This window comes from Sapajus apella, unplaced genomic scaffold (assembly GCF_009761245.1).
Source record: "Sapajus apella isolate SASKATOON/1434 unplaced genomic scaffold, GSC_monkey_1.0 scaffold10, whole genome shotgun sequence".
Classification (NCBI taxonomy): Eukaryota; Metazoa; Chordata; class Mammalia; order Primates; family Cebidae; genus Sapajus; species Sapajus apella.
This window is the reverse complement of record NW_022436950.1, coordinates 41,821,804-41,848,488: the sequence shown is the minus strand read 5'-3', so window position 1 is coordinate 41,848,488 and position 26,685 is coordinate 41,821,804. Positions and strand designations below refer to the sequence as shown.

General features: G+C 39.5%; 1 protein-coding gene across 2 annotated transcripts in view; it reads right to left on the bottom strand.

The window, feature by feature from the left end:
• The window catches only part of RFTN2 (raftlin family member 2), a 68,556-nt gene that overhangs the window by 23,521 nt on the left and 18,350 nt on the right, over positions 1–26,685 (bottom strand). For both annotated transcript variants that reach the window (XM_032278768.1, XM_032278767.1), the window contains exons 2-7: positions 26,312–26,495; positions 23,683–23,797; positions 18,005–18,284; positions 15,337–15,546; positions 5,850–5,971; positions 3,677–3,780 (exon numbers count right to left, since the gene is read on the bottom strand). In XM_032278768.1, the coding sequence (XP_032134659.1) occupies positions 3,677–3,780; positions 5,850–5,971; positions 15,337–15,546; positions 18,005–18,284; positions 23,683–23,797; positions 26,312–26,495 (1,015 nt within the window). The remainder of the gene's footprint in view (positions 1–3,676; positions 3,781–5,849; positions 5,972–15,336; positions 15,547–18,004; positions 18,285–23,682; positions 23,798–26,311; positions 26,496–26,685) is intronic.

Sequence of the window (26,685 nt, the reverse complement as noted above, 5' to 3'; positions counted from 1 at the left end):
ATGTTTTTGACATGTGAGCCACAAAAGAAAGATGATGATAGACATTCATTTTTCTGGATATGAGAATATGTGAAAGCAGATATCATAATAATATCATTCTGTATTTCTGTTGCTTTTATTGCCTTGTCCTCTTCAGTGACGATTTTTTACATAGTGAACTACAGTATTTACATTTTCTGAAACATCCTGATTTAGGATAGGCCAAGCTATCATGCCTGAACATTAGTTTCAACTTACCAGAAATTTTGGTTCTGCTAAGGATTAGGTCCCAAAACATTAGCCTAATATGCTCAGGCCCTGTATAGGTACTTTGCATGTATTATCTTAGCCATTGTGATAATCCACTAAAGTTGATATTATTGTACCATTTTTCAGATAAGGAAATTTATCTTTTCTTTTTCTTTGAGATGGAGTTGCGCTCTGTCATCTGTCGCCCAGGCTGGAGTACAGTGGTACGATCTTGGCTCACGGCAACCTCCACCTCACTGGTTCAAGTGATTTTCCTGCCTCAGCCTCCGGAGCAGCTGGGACTACGGGTGCATCCCACCATGCCCAACTAATTTTTTTTGTAGTTTTAGTAGAGACAGGGTTTCACCGTGTTGGCCAGGATGGTCTCAATGTCCTAAACCCCAGACCTGCCTGCCTTAGTTTCCCAAAGTGCTGGGATTACAAGTGTGAGCCTTGCGCTTGGCCAGGAAATTTATCTTAAAAAGTTTAGATGACTTGCCCCAATCATACAGCTAGACAATGATGAAGCTATAATTAAAACAAGATCTGCTTAGCTTCAAAGCCTGGGCTCCTAACCACTCTTCTAGTTTCAGAGACTAAAAACTTCACGCTCTATCCTCTACCTTGACCAAGGTCAACTGTATATAATGTTTTTCTTTATTTTTAAAGACTACATAATTGACAGTGATTCCCATCATTGTGTGTACTAAAGCAGCCAAGAACATCATGTAACGGTCATAGGGACAATATATTTGTAAAAGAATAAAAAGGCAGAGGATAAACAAGCTTTACCAACAATGCTTGTTACCAAATGACCATGAACTTTTACCTTCATCCTATATTTCCTGTGTTGCAGGCACTTGGCAGGACCCAAATTATAAAATGCAAAGGAATAAAATGAACACCAATATTACACAATGTTCCTTGGCATACAAAAGAAGAGTAGACATTGTGTGTTGTAGTGTGCCTTGTTGCATAAGGGCAATTGCTGTTAAAATTACATTTTTCCGCTATCTTCTATACAGAGTTATGAGCATATTCCTAGATAGAAATCTGCTAACTAGTGATGATGCTGCCCTTTAATCTCTTTAGTATTTGAAGATCCTATCTAACTTTGACAGTTTAAAATGTCTCTTCTTTTTAATATTCCTGTAGAACCTATAGACTAAGGCACCTCATCTAGCCCTTGATGAGTTACTGCATTTTTTTTTTTTTTGAGATACAGTTTCACTCTTGTTCCCCAGGCTGGAGTGCAATGGCGTGATCTTGGCTCACTGCTCCCTCCATCTCCTGGGTTCAAGCGATTGTCCTGCCTCAGCCTCGAGAGTAGCAGGGATTACAGGCATGTACCACCACGCCTAGCTAAATTTTTATTTTTAGTAGAGACGAGGTTTCTCCATGTTGGTCAGGTTGGTCTTGAACTCCCAACCTCAGGTGATCTACTGCCTCAGCCTCCCAAAGTGCTGGGATTACAGGCGTGAGCCACCACACCCAGCCTGATGATTTACTGTATTATTATTATTATTATTTTTTTATGTTTATTCTCTACTTTATTTCTATCATTACATTATAATATATAATGATATAATTACACAACTCACCACAATGTGGAATCAGTGGAACCCTGAGCTTGTTTTCCCTGCAACTAGACAGTCCCATCTCGGGGCAATGGAAGACAGTGACACCCGAAGTGTGTTGCTTAGACCAATACATAAGCTTGATCTACCCTGACCAGAATGGAAGCCCCTCGTTTACTATGCATGAAATGTAAGCTTAACCAGCTCAAAAGCTCCATCAGGGCCAGAAACTGTGCATAGCTTCCACATGCTTTTATTTATTGATTGCCTTTTTGCCTTTTAGATTTGATTTCTAAAGTTTAAAATTCAGAATGGCATGGCAGAGAGGAGAAGGAGCATCTGAATGCTGAGAGGAGCTTGGCTGAAGATGGTTGGAGAAGAGATTGGCTGCTGGATGGTCAAACTCCAGATGATCATCTTCCCACTCCATCCCACTTCCACCCTCAGTAAAACCTCCACAATCACCATCCTCAACTCTTTGTGCAACTTGATTCTTCCTGGACCCTGGACAAGGACCTAGGTACCGAAAGGACACTAAGCTGGTTAACATTTCAGCTGTCTGCAGATGGCAAAGCTGAAAGAGCACTGTAACACATGCCTACTTGGGCTTTGGGAGTCGCAGGCACCCACCCCTAGATGCTACCATGAGGCGGGAGCCCCAAAGCACTTGCCCCAGCTCCTGCACCTGCCCATCTGTGTGCTCCCCCTCCCGTAAGGGGTTTGAGCACACAGCCGCTGAACAGACAAGCCACACCCTTGTCCATGTCCTGCAAAGGGAGTCAGGGAATTCTCTCGTTTCATGAAGACTGAATCTTGAGAATTACTACTGTTCTGTTATATGACAGGTACGTCACAGAGTAGAAAAGGTTAGGAAATCATGCTTCAGGAGTCATCACTCAATTTGAGAACAGTTACTACAGAGCTCTGGGAAGTAGATGAATTGATTTGCTTATTTCAAACATTCCTTTTTTGTTCTTTAAGCTTGAGTGTCTTAACTTTATATCCACCTAATTCCTTTTCCTACCTGACGAAGGTGTGGCTTTTAAGATAAAGCCATGCCAATCAAAGGTTTTTAAATGTTGAGGGTATTGGGATACTGGACAGGGCTAAATTGCTAAACCAGGAAGTCCAGAGAAGGTGAGTGAAGTGGGTTACACTAAGGAAGGGGAAGTTGCCTTCCTTAGTGGCAGCTGACAACCACTCAGAATGTTAACGCATACTTGACTTTGCTAAAAGGGAAGGCCCAGTGGGTGCTGCACTGTCCTCTGCAGGTAGTCACCTGCCCAGGCAGGACAGCTTTGGCAGTCAGTCATTTCCTGGATGCCTACGCAGGCAGAGGACACATCTCTGGGTCCCAGGAATAGCAAAGCATTTTACATAATGACTTACTTGGTCTCTGTTTCTCTGTCTCAAAAAAGTAAGACTCAATTTTTCCTTTCCAAGAAAGTTGGTAAAAGAAGAAAAGGAAAAGGAAAGGAAAGTTAGTACTTGTGAATATTGGCATTTGGTTCTACTGCAGTTATTTATTTTAATGGAAACAGCTACTGAGGGGAACTAACTCACCACACTGGAGGGGAGGTGGCAGAAGCGCTCCTCCATGCTGCTTGCCCTGGAACCCTACTGTGTCCTAAACCTGGCTGTGTGCTGAGGTGAGGACAGTTTTGCATTTGTGCTGCAGAGCCTAACAGCTTATACATCTATAATGCCAAATACTGAATTTACTAAACTCCATGGTCTATAAAATCAAATTAGAAGCTCAGTGAAATGTTTTTTTGTAGGCATTAAACAAATATTTGTTAAACTGAATTATCTAACAAGTGAAAGTATATCTTAGAATTAAATGAGAGTATGTAAGAATGCTTTTGCCTTACCTGTCATGTCTTAATACAGGTGTGGGCAACACGCTTGTCAGAAGCCATCCAAATTCAGCCAGAGTGTGCAGCAGAGGGCCATAATCTGTTTTGATTTCACATCCCTGCATGAATAAGCATAAGAGCTCATAGTCTAATAGCAAAGACAACCAACTACACAGTTACAACAAAGGGTGATGCGTGTTAGGATGAGGGGAGTTCACATTCATCACTGCAGCCTTCCTGGGCTTCATGTTCTGCTCCGCTTCCTTCTAATCACTGAACTGAGTTAGAAACACTGGTAATGGAGAGAAGGTTCCGTCTGGTTGTTGGAAGTTTGGTCTTGTTCGGGCAGTGGTTCTTGAAATTTAATATATGGGATTGGGGAGCTGGAAATCTACATTTTATTATATTTTATTTATATTTTATTATTATTTTTTGAGACAGAGTTTTGTAGTTGTTGTCCAGGCTGGAGTGCAATGGTGTGATCATGGCTCATCAGAAACCTCTGCCTCCTGAGTTCAAGTGATTCTCCTGCCTCAGCCTCCTGAGTAGCTGGGATTACAGGCATGTGCCACCATGCCTGGCTAATTTTGTATTTTTAGTAGAGACAGGGTTTCTCTATGTTGGTCAGGCTGGTCTCGAACTCCTGACCTCAGATGATCCCAAAGTGCTGGGATTACAGGTGTGAGCCACTGTGCCTGGCTATTATATTTTATTTTGAGAGAGAGTCTCGCGCCTGCATCTAGGCTAGTGGGCAGTGTCATAATCATAACTCACTTTAATCTTGATCTCCTGGGCTCAAACTATCCTCCTGCCTCAATCGCCTGAGTAATTGGGACTACAGGTGCACGACACTATGCCTGATTAATTTTTTAATTTTTTTGTAGAGATGGGGTCTCACTATGTTGTCCAGGCTGGTCTTGAACTCCTGGTCTCAAGTTATCTTCCTACTTCACCTTCCTAAAGTGCTGGGGTTACAGGCGTGAGCCGCTGTGCCAGGGAGAGTCTGAATTTTAACATGAGTGCCATAGGGGATTTGGATCCAAGGAGTTTCCAGAACACATTTTCAGAAACACTGGTCTAGGGACTAGGAAGTGAGGACAAGAGTGGGGAGTGACAATTGAGGTATTGAAGGTGAGGGGCGCTTGGGTGTGGGGAGTCTTTTCATGCTTTTTACTCAATTTGGAATTGAGTTTTGTCTGGAGCTTTACGTCTTCGCCCAAATCCTTTTTCCCCACTCAATGGATTTTCTAGTTTCTTTGAAAATGGGCTATGTCTCTTTAACCTGTATAAGGTCAGAAAGGCAAAAGGTTCCCTGAAAGGGCCTGTCAGGGAGGGCCTCATACACACAACAGAATATACCTGAATTCAGTGTGTGCACCTCAAGGGCAGTCCATTCGGTGACATCTGAATTCAGGGTATCAGCAGCAATGTCATCTCTGATTGTGAAGGACAATGCTGTGTGTATATATTTGGCCTGGTGAGAGAGAAAACATCTTTTGGATATTTTTGCCTTTGAAAGTCATTCATAAGGTTAAAAAAAAAAACTCAGTCACATTGGTTGATTGTAGATAAAACACTAGGTGAGTGTCTGGATTGTTTTCTTTCAATCAGTTGTGACAGAATGTTGTAAAGAAAATCACAGTGCCAGGGGATGGTTTTTTGGCTTAAAATTTCTGGGAACCTACTGCTATTTATGCATAGATAATTATTTTTCTATCTTGCAAAAACATTTAACACTGGATAAAGCAAATCACCTTTTCACAAATCTGAAAGAAGTTTGTTCATGCATTTGTGATGAAATTTTAAACACTAAACAAATATACATTTAAGGATACTGCATGTGCCAGGCAATGAAGATCTTTAGCATGTAAAATAAAATATATAGCATGGGCAACATGGCGAGATCTCGTCTGTACAAAAAATACAGAATAATTAGCTGAGTGTGGTGGTGCACACCTGTAGTCCCAGCTACCTGGGAGGCTGAGGTTAGACAATCACCTGAGCCAGGGGAAGTTGAGGCTGCAGTGAGCTGTGATAGAGGCACTACATTATGGCCAGGGTGATAGAGTAAGACCCTATATAAAAAAAACCCACCCCAAACCAAATATATATACATATATATATAATTTACATACTATGTATTACATTTATATATGTAGAGCTAAATTGTCAGAAAAGTGCAGCTTACCTCAATCACAGTCCATTGTTCTACTACGATGGCATCATTTCCTTTCCTACTAGAACCTGGAACTCCAGAACCTTCTTCTTCATAGATAAAAAATCCTTCCAAAGATTTAGGCAAATGTTCCCCTGTGAGGAAGAGGATTCAATTAAGAAGGGTTGTAAATACTAAGTGGCTCGTAAAACCGTCTAAATCCTTAAATAACCCTTATAGGAAACTGAAGGAAAAACATTTCAATTAAAAACATTTGTTTTGGCTAAATCAATAATATCTTCCTGTTCTTTGAAAGTTTTTCTTTTTCCCCAAAGATCAATACTTTTTTTTTTACTTCATTGAATTAAAATCCAACTATACACATAAAAACTGTAATAGCAAAAACAAGATAAAATAATATGGTAGAGTGAGAAGCAAGTGGAAAATCAACCTAAAAGGCATCTGGAAGTCATCGTCTCTTGGTTTCGGACCTATACGTTGCATGCATGTTAATTATATCATTAAGAGAAAAAACATAAAAATGTTAATATTTGAAATTAAAGGCATGATATTAAAATTAATGCGAGGTAAGATTACTTCAAAAGACCTGAACACTGAACAATTCTTTACCTCAATGATAGGCTTAAAAAAGAAAAACAGGGACAGGAAGACCCTAAACAGAAGTCATTGTCAAAAGAATTCCTGCTGGGAAGGAAGTTTTAAGGGAGGGCCTCTCTGACTTTTTCTTGAATAGTCGACAATAACCAGCTGGCCTACACGAAACTGATTTTATGGAAGTTCTTTTGTCTCCTGTTTTGCTATAGGAGACTTTTTCCCATGGCCATGTGCTGGTTAAACATTTTGTTTTTTATGCAGCGCAATGTCACATCAAAGTTTCCCCCGGTTGACAGATCTAAATTTTAAAGCCCTGCAAAGTTTTCAAATGATCTTTTAAGCTTAAAGATAAAAAAAGACAAAAGTAATTTCAATGTAATTTTCTGTTTTAATTTTTATCAGGCTATACATTTTAAGAGAAAAAAATCATTATTATTATTTTTTGACATCAGTCACGGTTAGGGCAGAATATCATGAAGAATTTGCATTGTTCAGAGTGGTTACCAAGAACCCGGTAAAGTTTAGTTCCCTAGTTGAAATTGGTTTTCTAATTAAAATATATATTTCATTTCCTTTAAACATACTTATCTACCGTCTCACCGAAGGGACTAGTGGAATCAAATTTGTTCCTGATTGAAAGTTTAGGGCATCACTAGATCATCTTTACAATTGTACGTGTCTCAAGTTCCCTTTTAGATGTATGTGTTTTAAAACAGTTGTATGCTGTGATAATTACATAGTTAATTATAATCTGCCTCTTTCTTACTTTGGGAGTAAATAACATGAAAACGCTGGGCTTTGTGGCTCCAGGTCTTTTTTCTCGCTCTCAGTATTGGGATGTGCTAGCACAGTCCTACCTTGTTTTATCGTGCTTTGCTTTACTGTGTTTTGCAGATACTTTTTTTTTTTTTTTTTTCCCAAATTGAAGGTTTGTGCCAAATCTGCACTGAGCAAGTCTATCAGTGTCATTTTTCCAAAGGCATGTACTCCATGTCTTGGTGTCACATTTTAGTAATTCTTGCAGTATTTCAAACTTTTTCATTATTATTCTATCTGTTATGGTTGTCTGTGATCAATGATCTTTGATGTTAATATTGTAATTGTTTTGGGCCACTGGGAATCATGCCCATATAAAATGGTGAATTTAACTGAGAAATGTTGTGGGGGTTCTGACTGCTCCACTCACTTGCCTTTCCCCCATCTCTCTTTCTCTCCTTGAGCCCCCCCATTCCCTGAAATTAGGCCGGTTAATAACCCTGAAACAGCCTCTAGATGTTCAAGTGAAAAGAAGAGTCACAAGTTTCTCGTTTTAAATCAAGAGCTGGGAATGGTGATTAAGCTTAGCAAGGAAGACATTTCCAAGCTGAGACAGGCGGTACACTAGCCCTCTTGTGTCAGTTGGCCAAGTTGTGAATGTAAGGGGAAGGTTCTTGAAGGAAAATAAAAGTGAATGAATGATAAGAAAGCAAAACAGCCTTCTTGATGATATGGAGAAAGTTTTAGTGGTCTGGATGGAAGATCAAACCAGCCACAAGCAGTCCCTAAGCCAAAGCCTAATCCAAAGCAAGGTCCTGACTCTCTTCCATTCTATGAAGGCTGAGAGAGGGTGAGGAAGCTGTGGAAGAAAAGTTGGAAGCCAACAGAGGTTGGTTCATGAAGTTTAAGGAAAAAAGCCGTCTTCATAACATGAAATTGCAATGTGAAGGAGCAAGTGCTGATGTACAAGCTGCATCAAGTTATCTAGAAGATCTAGCTAAGAGAACAGATAAAGGTGGCTACACAAAACTACAGATTTTCAGTGTAGGTAAAACAATCTTATAGTGGAAGATGTCACCTGAGACTTTCATAGCTAGAGAGGGGAAGTCAATGTCTGACTTCAAAACTTTGTAGTACAGGCTGACTCTCTTGTTAGGATCTAAGGCAGCTGGTGACTTTAAGTTGAAGCCAATACTCGTTTACTATTCTAAAAATCCTAGGACCTTTAAGAATTATGCTAAATCTACTCTGCCTATGATCTAGACATGGAAAACAGAGCCTGATGACAGCACATCTGTTTATAGCATGGCTTACTGAATATTTTAAGCCCACTATTCAGACCTACTGCTCAGAAAAAAAGATGCCTTTCAAAATATTATGCTTGTTGACAATGTAATTGCTCACCTAAGAGCTCTGATGAAGATACACAAGAAGATTAATGTTTTCATGCCTGCTAACACAATACCCATTCTGCAGCCCATGGATCATGGAGTCACTTTGACTTTCAAGTCGTATATTTAAGAAATACAATTTGTAAAGCTATAGCTGCCACAGATAGTGATTTCTCTGATGGATCTGGGCAAAATAAATTAAAAACCTTCTGGAAAGGACTCACTATTCTACATGCCTTTAAGAGCATTTGTGATTCATGGGAGGAGGTCAAAATATCAACATGAACAGGAGTTTGAAAAAAGTTGATTCCAATTTTCGCAGGTGACTTTGAGGGGTTCAAGACTTCAGTGGAGAAAGTAACTGCAGATGTGGTGAAAATGGGGAGAGAGCTAGAATTAGAAGTGGAGCCTAAAGATAGGACTAAATTGCTGCAATCTCATAGTAAAACCTGAATGGATGAGGAGTCGAGTTGCTTCTTATGGATGAGCAAAGAAAGAAAGTGATTTCTTTCCTTCTGTTTTTTTTTTTTTTGAGACGGAGTCTCACTCTGTTGCCCAGGCGGGAGTGCAGTGGCATGATCTCAGCTCACTGTAACCACCACTTCCCAGGTTCAAGCGATTCTCGTGCCTCAGCCTCTTGAGTAGCTGGGACTACAGGCATATACCACCATGATGGCTAGTTTTTGTATTTTTATTTATTTATTTTTTGAGATGGAATTTTGCTCTTGTGGCCCAGGCTGGAGTGCAATAGCATGATCTCGGTTCACTGCAACCTCTGCCTCCTGGGTTCAACCTCCCGAGTAGCTGGGATTACAGGCATGTCACTACTTCTGGCTAATTTTGTATTTTTAGTAGAGACAGGGTTTCACTGTGTTGGCCAGGCTGGTCTCAAACTCCTGACCTCAAGTGATCCTCCCGCCTTGGCCTCCCAATGTGCTGTGATTACAGTGTGAGCCACCGTGCCCAGCCTAGAAAGTGGTTTCTTAAAATGGAATCTACTCCTGATGAAGATGCTGTGAATATTATTGAAATGACAAAGAAGGATTTAGAATATTACATAAACTTAGGTGATAAAACAGTGGCAGGGGCTGAGAGGATTGACTCCCATTTTGAAAGAAGTTCTACTGTGGTTAAAATGCCATCAAACAGCATCATATGCTAGAAAGAAATCTTTCATGAAAGGAAGAGCCAATTGATGCAGCAAATTTCACTGTATTATTTTAAGAAATTGCCACAGCTGGCCAGGCGCAGTGGCTCATGCCTGTAATCCCAGAACTTTGGGAGGCTGAGACAGATGAGTCACTTGAGCTGAGGAGTTCGAGACCAGCCTGGCAACATAGTGAGACTCCGTCTCTAAAAAAAAAAAAAGTACAAAAATTAGCCAGTATGGTGGTGCACACCTGTTGTCCCAGCTACCCAACAGGCCAAGGTGGGACTGCTCAAACCCAGGAGACAGAGGTTGCAGTGAGCTGAGCTGAGATTACATCACTCCACTCCAGGCTGAGCGACAGGGTGAGACTGTCTCAAAAGTGAAAAAAATTAAATTAAATATTGCTACAGCTACCCCAACCTTTAGCAACCACCACTCTGATCAGTCAGCTGCCATCAACACAGAGGGAAGACCCTCTACCACGAGGCTGGTCTCAAACGCTTGGCCTCCAGGGATTCTCCCACCTTGGCCTCCCAAAGTACTAGGGCTAAAGGCAGGAGCCACTGTGGTGGCCCATTCTTTTCAAATATATTCATCTTATGTAAAAGCCACTCAATCTTAAAGTAATATTGACGCTCCAGGAAGAGTTGTAGCCTGCGAACTTGTGAACTTGTGTGCTCCCTGGCACAAGGCTGCATATCCTGAGGGTACTTGAACCCTGGTTTGGAAAGCACATGTTTGAAGGGCTCCCAGAGAATAGTTTACTTTTCTGGATATATCTTGTCTTTTGGTTAGATATGACATTGACATTCCTGTAAAGGTGCAGAGAGGTAACAGTCCATTTTAGTATTTTGTTTACCATGTCATTTTTGGTATTCAACTGCCCACCAGAGGTGGGCCCAGGACCATCTTTGAAGTAGAGGGCAGACACATATGATAACTCTAAAAGCAATCTTAGCCTATCCACTTCTTTCTATCTCCACCATCATCTCTCTAGGGACCATTGCAACAGCCTCTTAGCAGCTTCCCCACCGAACTTCCACTCTTGCCCTCTAATCCATTTCTCATAATGAGGACAAAGAAATTTCCCTCCCCTCCACTCCCCTCCCCTTCTCTTCCCTTTCTGTCTCACTCTGTTGCCCGGGCTGGAGTGCAGTGGCACGATCTCGGCTCACTGCAACCTCTGCCTCCTGGGTTCAAGAGATTCTCCTGCCTCAGCCTCTTGAGTAGCTGGGACTATAGATGCCTATCAAGCTTGGCTGATTTTTGTGTTTTTATTAGAGAACGGAGTTTTGCCATGTTGGCTGGGCTGGTCTCGAACTCCTGACCGCCGCCCGCTTTGGCCTCCCAGAGTGCTGGGATTACAGGCATGAGCCACAGCTCCCAGCCAGAAATTCTTCAATCAAAAAATGCAAATGAGATCATGATTCGGTCTTTAAATCTTGAATGAATGAATTGGAATAAATATCTTGGTAAAAGCACACACTCTATTTAGGTGGCTCCACCACCTTCCAGTTATGTGAACGCGGGCACCTTATTTAAAATCTCTGTGCTTCAGTTCCTTCATATGTAAAAGGAGAATAAGCATGGCCTGGCACGGTGGCTCATGCCTGGAATCCCAGCACTTTGGGAAGCTGAGGCCAGAGAATCACTTGACGCCAGGAGTCTGAGACCAGCCTGGGTAGCAAAGTGAGACCTATCTCTACAAAAAAAATTTAAAAGATTAGCTGGGCGTGGTGATGTGCAAGGAGTCCTGGTTACTCGGGAGGCCGAGGTGGCAGGATGGCTTGAGCCCAGGAGTTCAAGGCTATAGTGAACTATGATTGTACCCCTGCACTTCAGCCTGGGTGAGAGTGAGACCCTATCTACAAATAAATAAATATATAAATAAAGTTAAAAAACTGGGAAATCATCATCTTTACCTCACAGGTTGCTGTGGGGACTAAATGAGTTGATGAATGCAAAGTGCTTAGCACAACGCTGGTGTATAGAAAGTACAAAATAGGTGTTTGCTGTGGTCGTTGCATTCTTCCTGTTTAGGACCCCACAGGGACTGGCTACTGCTTACCTCTTCCACTGTGTCTACAGGCATTCTCTTGCCTGCCTTGTTCCAGAAACACAGACCTTTTCCCAGTTCCTCTTCCCTGCCCTAAGGTCTTTGTACATTTAGATGTGTTTCTTTGGCCTAGAATGGTCTATGTATGGTTCTCACAGGCCTGCTCCTCTCCAGCTGCCTAGTCTCAGTGTGATGGCTGCCTTCTCAGAGGGGACCTCCTGACCACCTTTTGAAGTGGATTCTTTCCTGGTACTCTTGCCATAATATCCTCTACGGTCATGTCACACAATTTTCTTAGTTTTGAAATTAGATGTATATGTTTTGACACTTTTACTGCCTGACTGCCTGATGCCACACAGCTAGTGCCTTGAGAGTAGGAAAGAGTATTATAAACCCAGTGCCTGGCATGGGGCCTGGCACATATGAAATGAGTAAAGAGACGTTTGAATGTCATTACTCCATCCCTACTCTTCATTGTACTACCTCTCCTCCACTAGCGCCACACAAACATTTTTACAGGAGTGGAAAGATTGAAATGAATAACAAGTAAAGGCTGATAAGAATTCATAAAAATTCAAAATGTAAGGCCAGGCATGGTGGTTCGCACCTGTAATTCCAGCACTTTGGGAAGCTGAGGTGAGTGGATCACAAGGTCAGGAGTTCAAGACCAGCCTGGCCAACATAGTGAAACCCTGTCTCTACTAAAAATACGAAAAAATAGCCAGGTGTGGTGGCATGCATCTGTAATCCCAGCTACTCGAGAGGCTGAGGCAGGAGAATTACTTGAACCCGGGAGGCGGAGGTTGCAGTGAGCCGAGATCACACCATTGCACTCCAGCCTGGGTGACAGAGTGAGACTCTGTCTCAAAAAAAAAGAAAAAAAAGAAAAAGAAAAAAATCAGAATGTAGCTTTAGATGTGATATGCTAAAGTGCGGAAAGATTATGCTCTGGGGGCGGTGGGGCATTTGGAGGCTGGTGAAGTGTAGGCGCTTTAAGGGTGATTGTGCCTGTGTGTCCCAGGGTGTGCTTCACAGCAGAAAAGGCTGTTACAGTGAGTGTGGAGAGGCACTGAGAAGGAATTTCACAGATCTTACAACTTTTACCTCTGACTCTGCTGAAGTAGAAAACTCTCTAAACATTTGTTCCCCTTCTCTCTGTTTCTGGAGGGAGGCATTTTATTCAACATGATTTGTGGGGTAATATATTTAAATTTCTGAGCACTGTCTGGTTTTGTTCTTCCATTCCTCATGGTGGGCTAACTTCTGACAATATTTTGGAAGAGAACAGAAACAAGACCAAAAATATGCATTGCCTGCCCCGACCACCCGTCCCCATGTGCTTTAGATGTCAGGCATCAAACGTCCCAGAACAAAGCCACCAATTCAGCCCTGCTTCCTTGACTTGCTTCTCACAGTGACAGATATTGGTCACAATTTCCCCTCAGCAACTTCCCTGTGTACTCCCAGGAAAGTCCCAAATGACATGCCCAGTTGGCAGACCCCACAGACCGATGTGGCTTGTGAGGGGCTTGTCATGGTGTGTAATGTCAAGTGTCTAATGAGACATTCCAGAGCTGCTGAGAGGGGGAGATTCTGTGTCCCTCCCTATCCCCCCGCCCCCCATGAGCTGCTGAGAGAGGGAGTCTCCCTGGGGTTCTCTAAATAGCTTCTGAGGCTTTAAGAACAAAAGCCACACAGAGCCTGGCTGGCAACTGCTGTGGCTAATTTTATTTTCATCAGGCAGGACCCAAGGCAGGGGTGCCTGAGAGAGACTGCGAAAAGAGTATGTTTCGTTTCTCTGTTCAGCAGTTAGTCACACACCAAAATTTGAAATGGCTTCAACTTAGATGTTTTGGAGAAAAGAGAAACAGGTGAGAAAGAGAAAGAGAGAGAGAGAAAGAGATTATGAAGCATAAACCGACCTCTAAATAGATGATCCACACTAAAAGTACTGTAATTGCACATAACAAGTACAAGTGGCAGGAAAGAAAACTAACGCCAGAAAATGAACTCTGACTGTTGGCTAGGCATTATAGGAGTCACTTTACATTTATTATATCTTATTACATCCTCACAAAAATTAAAAGTAGGAGTATTTTTATTCCTCTTTAGGAAACTGGGGCTCAATGAGCTCAAGAAACTTCCCAAATGACAGAGCTAATAAGTAGAAGACATAGGATTTAAACCTTGATCTGTTTGATTCTAAAACTCATGCTCTTCCTATGAAACTTTGCTGTTACTATAAAAAGCCAAGTTGGAAGAAGCTTCCAATAACCAAAAAATACTAATAAATATTTTTAATTTATATATATATGAGACAGGGTCTCAATCTGTCACCCAGGCTAGAATGTGGTGGTACAATCACGGCTCACTGCAGCCTTGATCCTTCCACCTCAGCCTCCTGAGTAGCTGGGAATACAAGTGTCTGTCATCACGCCCGACTAACTTTTTGTATTTTTTATAGAGATCAGGTTTCGCCATGTTGCCCAGGCTGGTCTCGAACTCCTGGACTCAAGCAATCTGCCTGTTTTGGCCTCCCAAAGTGCTGGGATTACAGGTGTGAGCCACAATGACTGGCCTACTGAAAAATACTAAGAAATATTTATTAAGCACCTGCTCTGTGCCAAGCACTATGCAAGGTGTCGTATTTCTGGGTGCTCCAATGGGCTTGATCCTTAATATTGCTAGTTAAAAGGGCCTATTGGAACATGACTCCTGATAATTTAAAGTATCATCCAATGTCTTTAGTTGCATCAGTTAAGGTAATATTAGGCTGATTTAACAATAGTAAGGTACAGGGAGATCTTATTTGCTTTTCATGCTTTCCTCTAACCTCATAGAGTTAGGGTTCCCAATTATCCTGGCTTTCGTAAACTTCATTTTTCCTAATGCATTTTTCTAGTTTCCTTACTACCTTTTCTTCTTCTGTTTAAAACACTCATATCTTTAAAAAATCTCCCTAGAAAGTCATATTTGAGAATTTTTAATTGTCTTTGTTTTCATGATAGACACAAATGATTACATACTCCATTATAACTAAATAAGAAAGGCTAGAGAGGGATGAAAGACAAGACGAAGACAGAAATAAGAACAGAGCCAACATCACTTTCTAAACCAAAGATTACTTTTCTATACAAATTATAGAAAGAATCAGGTATAGACTGACTATACACATGGTAGTGTCCAAAATTGGGATAATGTAATATATATGAATAGTAACCATGAAATGCCTTCATAAACTTCCCATTTGGACTATTATAATACATCTTATTTGGAAAATTCTCCTAGTAAATCATGCAGGGGTTTCCCAATTACAACCCAACAGTGAACATTTTATGTTATAATTCTGCCCACACACTGGGTGTCCACTGTGCTTAAGGAGCTTTAAGCTTTTAAATTAAAGTTACATATCTATGTAACAGTTGGAATTTATTTCCTTAGGAATAATATCTGTCCTTTCAGCCATAGAACTTAGGAGGCAAAAACATTTTCACTGATTTTGATACAAGTTCAAATTCTTTAGATGTAAAATATCATTAACATAAAACTTACCTTTAGATGCTTCCCAGAATACAAAAGAATCAATTAAAGACAAGCCTTGTTTATAATAAAATGTAGTTAATTCCAGCCAATCGGCATCAAGTGTGCTAATGACTGATCCTTTTCTCGTTACTTTCATTGACAGGATGCCTTCCTGATAGGTCCAGGAGGCTGAATCATCATCAAAAACATTGAAGACTGTATACAATTTGTTGTCTGAGGCTAGGCATTCAGAAGGAGAAAAAAGGAGAAAATTATAATTTTATTGATTAAAGATTCTTAATTTTCTCACTAGTCATGAGATAGTCCAAGCATACAAACAAGCACTCAACTTAATTAAATGTCAATATTATATTTGCTTCAGCCTACTTTTTCAAAGAAATGAGAAATGGATACAGTTGAGGCTACTATGTAGTATCCTCTAATTCTATTCTCCAGAAATAAGTACTATAATGAAGTTGATGTTTATTATTCTCATGCAAGCTTTTATTATTTTAATACATCTTTATATACTCACAAATTATATGTAACATTTTACAGTTTGAAAACATTAAAAAAGGTATCCTATTGTAGATATGAACTGACTTTTTGTTCAACAGGCCTTTAAAATGTAAATAACCATAAGACCTTATTCATTTATTTTAACTGCTACATAGAATGCCAATGTTCTATTCTCCTTTTAGTGGACATATACATTACTTTCAATTTTTTTTGTTATTATAAACTTTATATCTCCTTGGACACGTGTGAGATTGACTCTAGAACAGATATGGAAATGCTGGATCATACCTTGAATTAGCAAATTCTTAGCTTGGGGTCAAAGGATCCACATCTATGGTTTTGTTTTAGGAAGTTTAACATCACCTGTATGACAGACCAAAGTATCTGGGTTCCATGGACTTCACCAGATACTCAAAAAGGTCTTTTGTGCATTCTCCCATTCTCCCTCCTCTAATTAAAAGCCACTACTACAGAAATGTTATTGAGAAGTATATAGTTTAAAAATACAGAGGAAGAGAGGAATCTAATGATTGATAGTTACATTAAGTACTATATTGGATTTAGAACTTAAAGGACTAGAAATAGACATCTGATTTGCTCAAAGTGAGGGTGGGAACTCATATGGAGTTTAAAGGTAGAACTGGGTGGAAGATAGTGAATAGCTCTCCTACTATAATTCCAATATCTCTTGCTCACTTTTACATTTTGATATGGTTTGGCTGTATCCCCACCCAAATCTCATCTTTAATTATAGTTCCCATAATCCCCATATGTTGTGGGAGGGACCAGGTAGTGATAATTGAATCATGGGGGCAGTTTTTTGCATTCTGTTCTAGTGACAGTGAGTTAGTTCTCACGGGATCTGATGGTTTTATAAAGGGCTTCCCTCTTTGCTAGTCTTTCATTCTTCTCTCTCCTGTCACCATGTAAAAAAGGACATGTTTGCTTTCCCTTCTGCCATAACTGCCAGTTTCCCAAGGCCTCTCCAGCCATGCTGGACTGTGAGTCAATTAAACACCTCTTTCTTTTACAAATTACCCAGTCTTGGGTATTTCTTTATTAGCAGCATGAGAACAGACTAATATACATTCCTATTATTTTTACATTGCAGAAAAATCAGGGAAGTTGTTAGCTAGGGGAACAGGTGAGAAAAGAGGATGATGGTGGTGGTGGTGGAGATGGGTGAGACCTAAGTTGGTAAATGCTCCTAGTTATTTTTTCAGGAGGTACAGCTTATGTGGCTAAATGAATCTCTGCCATGTATAGGATGCTAAGCACATCAAAACATGACCCAGAAAGCCTGTTACCAAGGCGTGCTCCTCCAGTGTCAAGACTGATTGAAGGATCAGTTAATAGGAGTTAACATAGAGTTTATTCTGTGCCAGGCACTGGGTCAAGCACTTTATAGACATTTCTTATTTACTTCCCACAATAACCCAAGGAGGAAATTCCTACTATTACCCTCTTTTTATAAAGAAATTGAGATATCTGATTCCAGAGCATATGTGTAGCCTTTGCTTTTCTCTGATAGTGCTTTTTTAAAAGCATGCCCACAAAGGTATCAGAAAACTTCGAATTGTCCTAAATGCATAAATAAAATATTCTCAATTTCTTGGGAAAACTTTCTAGCTGGCACAGAAGAATACAACTGTTGTTCAAAGTTATTTTAGAATGCAGGCACTATTGTTATATTAATTGTTTCATCACAATGTGCCAGTTTCATATTCTAGTTGATGATCAAAGAAAGCCAATTAATTCCAAAGGTGAAAACCATCCATGAAGTGGGAAAGGCCAAAACAAAAATTCTCACACGCTGTTTATTAGTACAAACATAAATCAGAACAGCTTTTTAAACTTAATAGACTCACTTATTTAGTACACATGTACAGCCTTCAATTTACAAGGGAATTTTTTATGACTAGATGGAAACCAGTCTTCAACACAAAGTTTCATTATGTGGATGGCATTGTATGTCCTGCCAGACACCAATGTCTAAAAAACTGCCCTGCCTTATTGCTGGCTGTAATAACTTTTAAAAATCATGAGAAGTTTTCATTAGTTCATTTGGTCATTATAATCTTTAGCCACTTACTTTGCCTCCTATTTCTAAAAGAAAACCTCAAAAATGTATTTTGCTTAAACTATAGTATCTTTTCTTTCAACCAATCGTATCTATTACCTTCTTCCTTTTTTGATTTAGAGGAACTGGGGCTGCCATTTTGTCCCATTTGATATTGTCCACTTTCATGATGAAGTTCTTCTTCAATTCCACTTTCAGATGATTGCCCACTTAATGTCCCTTCATTCCAACTTCTACAGTTTTCATCTGAACCACGTCTTACATGTAGCATTGATTCTATATCTCCATCATGGTTGGTTCCATTGCAGAATTTAGATGGAGAATAATGCTGTGATATGAATCCAACAAATTTCATTCCTCTTTTAGCAGCGACATTAATCTGATATTTAAAAAAATGGCAGAATAAAATGTAAGCTCTATTTTCATTGATTACTTTATCAATTAACCTTTAGGCTTACTGAGGAAATCCACTAGAATATAGAGTAACTTGACCAGTAACAAAAAACTCATTCATAAACTAATTAATCACCTGTAAAATAGCACTGCTCCCAAGACCATGCCACGTGATCATCGTGACCTTCAAACAGAACCAAATATACTTTAAAAATTATGAAAACAGGAATTATTTTTTCTCTGAAGCACCACTGTTTGGGAAGAACTAATAATTCTGTAGCATGATTTTTGCAGACCATTTAACAATGGTGTCTCCAGTTGGAGCAAAATTAATACCTAGTCCAAGAAATCCCTAAAACTAACATTACCAAATACATCTTCATTAATAAACAAGAGATTTATTAATTGAAAAGCAAAAAACATATAGTTTTGTTTATTTGATGGTAACAAAGAAAAATGTTAAAAGACTGATTCTAGACAAACATGTGGGTATAAAGCATAAGCCCAATTCATACCACTACTCTTACAAAGCTTTCTGATCAGCTTATGTCTTTATTCTATTGTCTCCTATCTGGGCCAAATACATAGGATTAGATTCAATCCTATCAGTTAAAGAATAGGATTCTAATGCATATGCTATAATACCAGTGAAATAATTTTTGAGAACTAAATGCTTATTTTCACACTCAGCACTTTTCCCATTGACATATCTGTAAAATTTAACTCTTATTTAAATATAACAGCCAAAAACCTAAGGCATGTTCCTCTCTGCTTTTACTTCATTTCTTTGTTCTATTTGTCTTCTTCATGTGTTCAACTGGCAGCCCCTTTGAAGGCAGGGACTATGTCTTATTCATCCTTGTATTGCAGTGTTTTGTACTCATAGGTGCTGTATAAGTACTTGTTAAATTAGTTAAAAGAAGAAATAGCAATGTCTTTTATATGGCTACTGTTTTAAACATTTAAATTAAATGTTTTAAATGTTACCTGGAAGGAGAGGAGAGAATTATGATGGAGGTTGCAAATGCAAACATTTAGAGTCAGAATGAAATGGAATGAGAAAAGCCAAGAGGAACTGGGGCAGAACAGAGAGCAATGCCCTGTCAATGGGGATAACTTAATTCACTCAGCTCCAGCTTGTGATGTAATAACCAAGCGAGTTAGAAGGAATGTGCCACACACTGAGTTCCAAATTAAGAGTCCTATTTATTAGCTAGTGACCAAGAGATGGCTAATGCTCAAAGTTCTCTCAGCCCTAGGAAGGGGGTTGATTTTCCTTTATACCTTGATTTAGGTAGGGGAGAGGGTACCTAGCTGAATCGGAATTTTATAGAAGCAGAACAGGCAAGTTAGCTAGTAATCAGCGGGGAGGAGGTTCCCAGGATTGTTGGTCGCTAAGGGCATTTCCAAACAATCACCAACAGGGGTTCAAAGAGAGTTATACACAATAGCAGGTGTGCTTGCCAAGCAGGATGCAGTTACATTGGTTATATGGTAGGACAAGCACAGAGTCAGCGTGACAGAAGCACCATGTCAGTGTGGCCCAGTTATGCACCCAAAGGGGCTGTGGTAGGGAGGAGGAAGCTAGGTTTGCAGCTAGGATGAAGTCAGTTCGGCTAACCCAGGTTAGGTTATTAAAGTGAAGCAGGAGAATTCTGAGAAGTGGGAGAGAGTGTGGGTGTGTGGAGCTAGGACAAGGGATTAGGGCTGGTGAAATAGCATTTATTACCATGAAATAACATATTGAGATTGTAACCATTTAAAATAACCACAAATTTTCCTTCATATCAGTTGTCCTGGGAGACAAGAAGAAGGAGGGATAGAGACATGGCATTCTGCAGGCAGAAATGGGTGAATTTATTATCAGTGCTTTCTCTAGGTCTTATTAGTTGATTTCAGTGAAAAGATGCAGAAAAGCTTTTTTCTTTTTCTTTCTTTTTTTTTTTCTTGAGACAGAGTCTCACTCTGTCACCAGGCTGGAGTGCAGCAGTGCAATCTTGGCTCACTGCAGCCTTTGCCTCCCAAGTTCAAGCGATTCTCCTGCCTCAGCCTCCCGAGTAGCTGGGACTACAGGCATGCGCCACCACGTCCAGCTAATTTTTGTATTTTTAGTAGAGACGGGGTCTCACCATGTCAGCCAGGATGGTCTCGATCTCTTGACCTCATGATCCGCCCACCCTGGCCTCCCAAAGTGCTGGGATCATAGGCATGAGCCACTGTGCCTGGCTGCTTTTTTCTGTTACTAGGAAATTTTATCTGGAAAAGTCTGGTAACAAATACAATATTAATGTTTTTTTCCATTTTTCAAATTGGAGGATTGTTATTTTTAAAACGTTATTTTTAGTTTAAAATTCTGAGAAACCTAATTTTAAAATTAGAGTGAACACTGGTATAATATTAGAACTTAAAAGTTAGCTGTTCAACAACCAACTCTACACAAGGCAGCCGCTCAAAAATAATATTTGGCATTCATCTATGGCTCTTGTTCATGCCTGGAGCAATGGTCAAATATTTCATGTGCTCTGTTTCCTGAAGCTTTTCTCTTAATGAAATAACCCCGTTACTCGAATTGCTGAAATAACAGCACTTTCCTGTTTAAACAGATCTTCAACTGTGTCCAGGAAGTCAAATGCAAAACAAGGGCTCTGATGGTGATCTATTAAGACTAAATTAGTAGCTACATTTCTGTTTTCAAAATAAATTCGCTGGAGTGGATTTATCACCAGAAAAAAAATTTCCCGGAATAGTACTAATAAACAATATGCATACTTTGTTTCCAAATTGAGTCTCAGAGTTTTCCTAAAAACCCTTATTGAATAGTGTGACTTTGTACCTAAATGGAAAATAATCATTAGCAACTATAACTGGCTATCCCCAAACCGCAGATAATCATACATACATGGTATTTTAAAACTTGGAGGTAACAAGAGAAACGAGTGAACATATTTCACAGTTTCTTACCCAAAAGAAAATGCCTTAGATTTTAGCTGTATTTAAATAAAAAGTAAAACTTTATAAATATGTCAGTGCAATGGAAAAAAAAAAAAAAACAGCTTTCACTATAAAATTCCATCAATTTAGAATATTTATGAATATACAACTTTTTTGTTTTAATCAATATACATATAGCATTCGACTTTTCAGTTAAGTTTCAATTAAGTTATATGGTATAGATTTTTGTATCTTGACAGTCAATATAGTTGTCATGTTTAATGCCTGTAAAATACTCTATTATATTAATCTGCCATCATCTCTTTCAAAGTCTTCCAGTTATTGAGAATTTGGACCCTTATTCACTGTTGATTAAATATCTTTGTATAAAAATGATTTTTCCCCTTTTCAATCATTTTCTTTTCTTTCTTTCTGTTTTTTTTTTTAAAGGCGAGATTTCACCATGTTGGTCAGGCTGGTCTTGAACTCCTGACCTCAGGTGATCCGCCTGCCTTGGCCTCCAAAGTGCTTGGATTACAGGCATCAGCCACCACGCCTGGCCTTCAATTGTTTTCTTAAATTCCTAAGGAGGGAATTACAACATAAAACAGGATTCACGGCGAGGTGTGGTGGCTCATACCTGTAATTCCAGCACTTGGGAGGCAGTAGGATCGCTTGAGCCCAGGAGTTTAAGACTAGCCTGGGAAACACAAACTCCTGTTTTTACAAAATAAAAAAATTAGCTGGGTGTGGTGTCACATGCCTGCAATTCCAGTTACCAGGGAGGCTAAGGAAGGAGAATCGCTTGAGTTGGAGACTTTGAGACTGCAGTGAGCTATGATTTTACCACTGCACTCCAGATTATTTTTTCCAAAGAAAACGAAACAAGACAAAACAAAACAGGATTTATGTTTCTTCTTACTAAACAGATATTCAAGAATATTGCATTAATTTGTTACAATTCCACTTGTATTATGAATGTTAACTTTTCTTTGTTTTTATTATTGTTATTATCAGAGATAGAGTTTTGCTCTGTCACCCAGGCTGGAGGGCAGTGTGTTGATCACAGCTCACTGCAGGCTCACTTCTGGGCTCAGGTGATCCTCCTGCCTTACCTTCCTGAGTACCTGGTACTACAGGCACATGCCACCAGGTCCAGCTGATTTTTTTTTTCAGTTTCTGTAGAGCTGGGGTTGCCTAGGCTGGTCTTGGAATTCCTGACCTCAGGTGGTCCTCCCACCTCGGCCTCCCAAAGTATTGGGATTACAGGTGTGAGCCACCACACCTGGACTTAACTTTTCTTAAAGCTTTGCCAACACTTGATTTTAATTAAATTTCCCGATTTAACATTGGTGAGTTCTCAGTTTTTATTTACATTAAATATTATTAGGTTGAACCTGTTACCAAGTGTCTTCTAATTATTGATGTTTCTCTCTTTTATATTTGCTGTCCATGGTCCCTGTCTGTCTATTTAAGACTGCATATTACTTTCATGGATTTGTATTCCTTTCCTGTGATGTATATTTTGAAACTGAAGCTCCCATAGGACACATCTGTTGCAGATTTCCCTTTGATTCTTCCTTTTTTTTTTTTTTTTTTTTTTTTTTTTTGAGTTGGAGTTTTGCTCTTGTTACCCAGGCTGGAGTGCAATGGCGCGATCTCGGCTCACCGCAACCTCCGCCTCCTGGGTTCAGGCAATCCTCCTGCCTCAGCCTCCTGAGTAGCTGGGATTACAGGCACGCGCCACCATGCCCAGCTAATTTTTTGTATTTTTAGTAGAGACGGGGTTTCACCATGTTGACCAGGATGGTCTCGATCTCTTGACCTCGTGATCCACCCGCCTCGGCCTCCCAAAGTGCTGGGATTACAGGCGTGAGCCACTGCGCCCGGCCTGATTCTTCCTTTTTAAGCTTAATTTTCCCAGTACAGTTAAGTTATATTTATATGCTCAAATTCCTTAATGTAGTCATTGTATATATTTACTCTTCATTTTCTTTTTTTATATTAAAAATTACCTCTTTATCTCATCTGAAATGTGGAATTTATTCTCTGCAGAGCAATTGTCTACTTTCCCAACAGCATTCATTAAATAATGGTTGTTCCTCCATTTTATTTCATCAGGTTTGTCATTAAACTTCTTATATTTGTTTAAATTTAGTTCTGGTTGTCCATTTTGTTTCATTGGCCTGTATTTCTGTTTTAAACTCTTTTCAATTTGGCACAAGTGCTTCAATATGTTTTAAATTCTGGTAGAAAAGTTACCTGTCATTTTCTTATTCTTTATTTCTCTTTTTTCTTTTTTTAATTCTTCCTAACATATTCTATCATATTTTTATTTTTATTTCTCTCTTTTTTTCATTTTCCTATTCTTCTTAGGGTAAAAAAGAAAATTGACAAAGAAGAAATACCAAATGTTTCTCAATAGCCCATGAAAAAGTGCATAAATTTAGTACCTTTTCTATCAGTTCTTTTGCTGCGTCATTTGTTTGTGCCTCAGAAGTTAGAGGACATTCCTCAATCACAAGCCTTGGGCGTCTTTGTCCACTCGGTGCTGCTGAATTCTTTGGGCTGTAACAGAGGGAATAGGTTCATGATTTGAGGCCAATTGCTGCTTTTCAGCTAATATGCCCATGTGAAAATGAGTGAGCAACTCACAAACTAGGTCAAGGTAATCGTTTTTTGTTATTTCAAGCCTGATGGCTATCTTCTTACGTAAAAATACCAGAAAAACACAATAACTTCTATTAACACAATAACTTCAAATTTCCTTAAACTGCTATTAATTTGTAACTTAGAAAGAAAGAAAAACTTCAAGTCTGTTGTTTTACTAAAAGTTATAAGAAATAATTTTAGATTGTTGTTATAGCTTATTGAACAAAAGCACAAGTTAAAATTCTAGTTAAATGCAAATAAATATTGCCCTTTTTCCTTTTTCTTCTTTTCTGATCTTTTTTCTTTGCTTATTCTTAGCCTTGCCAGGATACTGCTAAGTCTATCTGAAGTAATTTTAAAAGCAGAAAAGATAATTCACACATGGTTGATAAGATTTGTAATTAGGACATGAGCATTACTACTGTCCAAAAATGCCATGTTTGCTTAGTAATGCTTGAACTAGTAAATATCTGATGAGGCTTTATATTTTAGTGAAAGCTGAAGCCTGTACACCCCACCAGACGTGTTTAAGTATGCAATTACTTCGTGGGAGACAGTGTCCCTTAAAAACACGCCTGGAATTTTTTTTTTTTTTCTCTTTTTTTAGACAGAGTCTTGCCTCGCTCTGTCACTCAGGCTGGAGTGCAGTGGCACAATCTCGGCTCACTGCAACCTCTGCCTCCCGGGTTCAAGTGATTCTCCTGCCTCAGCCTCCCGAGTAGCTGGGATTACAGGTGTGTGCCACCAGGCTCAGCTAATTTTTTGTATTTTCAGTAGAGACAGAATTTCACCGTGTTAGCCAGATTGGCTCGATCTCCTGACCTCGTGATCTGCCCACCTTGGCCTCCCAAAGTGCTGGGATTACAGGTGTGCACACCTGGAATCCTTTAAGGTCCTTTCTTGTTTTTTTTTTTTTTTTTTTTTAAAGTTTCATATTTTCTTGGTTTTCCTCTAATTTCATTTTCCCCTCTCTGCTTAGCCCTCTCATAAAGTGATTGTTGTTGATCCATCACAATAAAGAGAAAACACAGTTTTTCCCCTGGTCTTTGAGATGGTTTTGATATACAGTCATGCACTGCATAATGATGTTTCTGTCAACAATGGACCACATATGCAGTGGCAGGACCATAAGATTAACGTATTTTTACTGTACCTTTTCTATCTTTAGGTATGTTTAGCTATACAAATACTTTTTACTGTGTTACTATTGCCTACAGTATTCAGTCGGTAACAGACTGTACAGGCTTGTAGTCTCGGAGCAATGGGCTATACCATATAGCCTCGGTGATAGTAAACTGTTCCATCTAGATTTGTGTAAGTGCACTCTATGATGTCCATACAATGATGAAACGGCCTAAGGACATACTTCTCAGAACGCATCCCTGGCATTAAGTGACATATTAGTTGAAGAGTTATGTAAAAAAATTTAATGTGTTAATCTAAGATATTTGTCCGGTCATCTTTATTCTTCATTGGAAAGAGCAACAGAATTTTACTATGAAAACCATCAAATTTACAATCTAGGGTGGCAAAAATGGTTGCAGTATTGTTTGGAGAAGTAGCTATTAAAATAGAAAACACTACAATGGTTAGCTTTTAAATTCTATTTTGGGAAAAGGGCAGAGGTCTATCCAATTTGTGAGAACTTGTCATGGTAGGTTTTTCTGTTATTAAAAGTTTTAGAATGAGCTGGGCCCAGTGGCTCATGCCTGTAATCCCAGCACTTTGGGAGGCTAAGGTGGGTGGATCACCTGAGGTCAGGAGTTTGAGACCAGCCTGGCCAACATATTGAAACCCCATCTCTACTAAAAATAAAAAAATTAGCCAGGTATGGTGGAAGTCACCTGTAATCCCAGCTATTCGGGAGGCTGAGGCAGGAGAATCATTTGAACCCTGGAGGCTGAGGTTGCAGTGAGCTGAAATCGTGCCATTTCACTCCAGCTTGAGCAACAAGAGCGAAACTCTGTCTTGAAAAAAAAAAAAAAAAGCTTTAGAATGTAGAGATAGTTTCTGTTACCACTATTAAAAAACAATGCAGGACTGTTAGAAAGTTTAGTGAAAGTGGACCTGGTAGGTCTGGTCAGCTCTTTAGCTTAGTGATAATATCAGTAGCTCACTGCTACCCCTGCAGCTGCTGAAGTGCCTACAGGAGCTTCCAGGTACCTCTGGAATCTATTTTGCTTTCCTTTTATTCATTGACATCCTCACTTAGGACCCATTTGTCTGCAAGAAGCAAAAATCAATCAGGAGTTTTAAGGAAGGAGGTGTAAATTTCCTTGCTCCGATCCAGGTTCCATTGCCGGAAAATGTGCTTTAAACTAAAACCCCAAAGTATCCTTTCTTCTCTGTCACTTGATTCAAAATTTCTTTTTCTTTTAGACAAAGAGAACAGTCACTCTCACCTGCTTCTTTCTTGAGCAGCGTGCTTACCTTAATTTCAAGCGCGATAGCACCACTCTATAGAGGTAACTTGCAGGTAGGTGTTTTCGCTGCCCCACAGGTTGTATAACAGGATGAATAGCCCCAACAACATATCCTTTAAGATAATAGTCTTCCACTTTTGTTACGATATCTAGAATTGAATTTATCTTGATGACTGCTGGGTTTGATGAAGCTGAAGTATCAAAAGCAAAGAGAAGTTTGCACATTCATAAGATTGAATTATACATTATTTCTACCTATGTGTGATAATATTAATGAGTAGGAAAAGATCTTGGCCAGGTGCAGTGGCACATGCCTGTAATCCCAGCACTTTAGAAGGCCAAGGCAGCAGGACTGTTGAGCCCAAGAGTTTGTGACCAGCC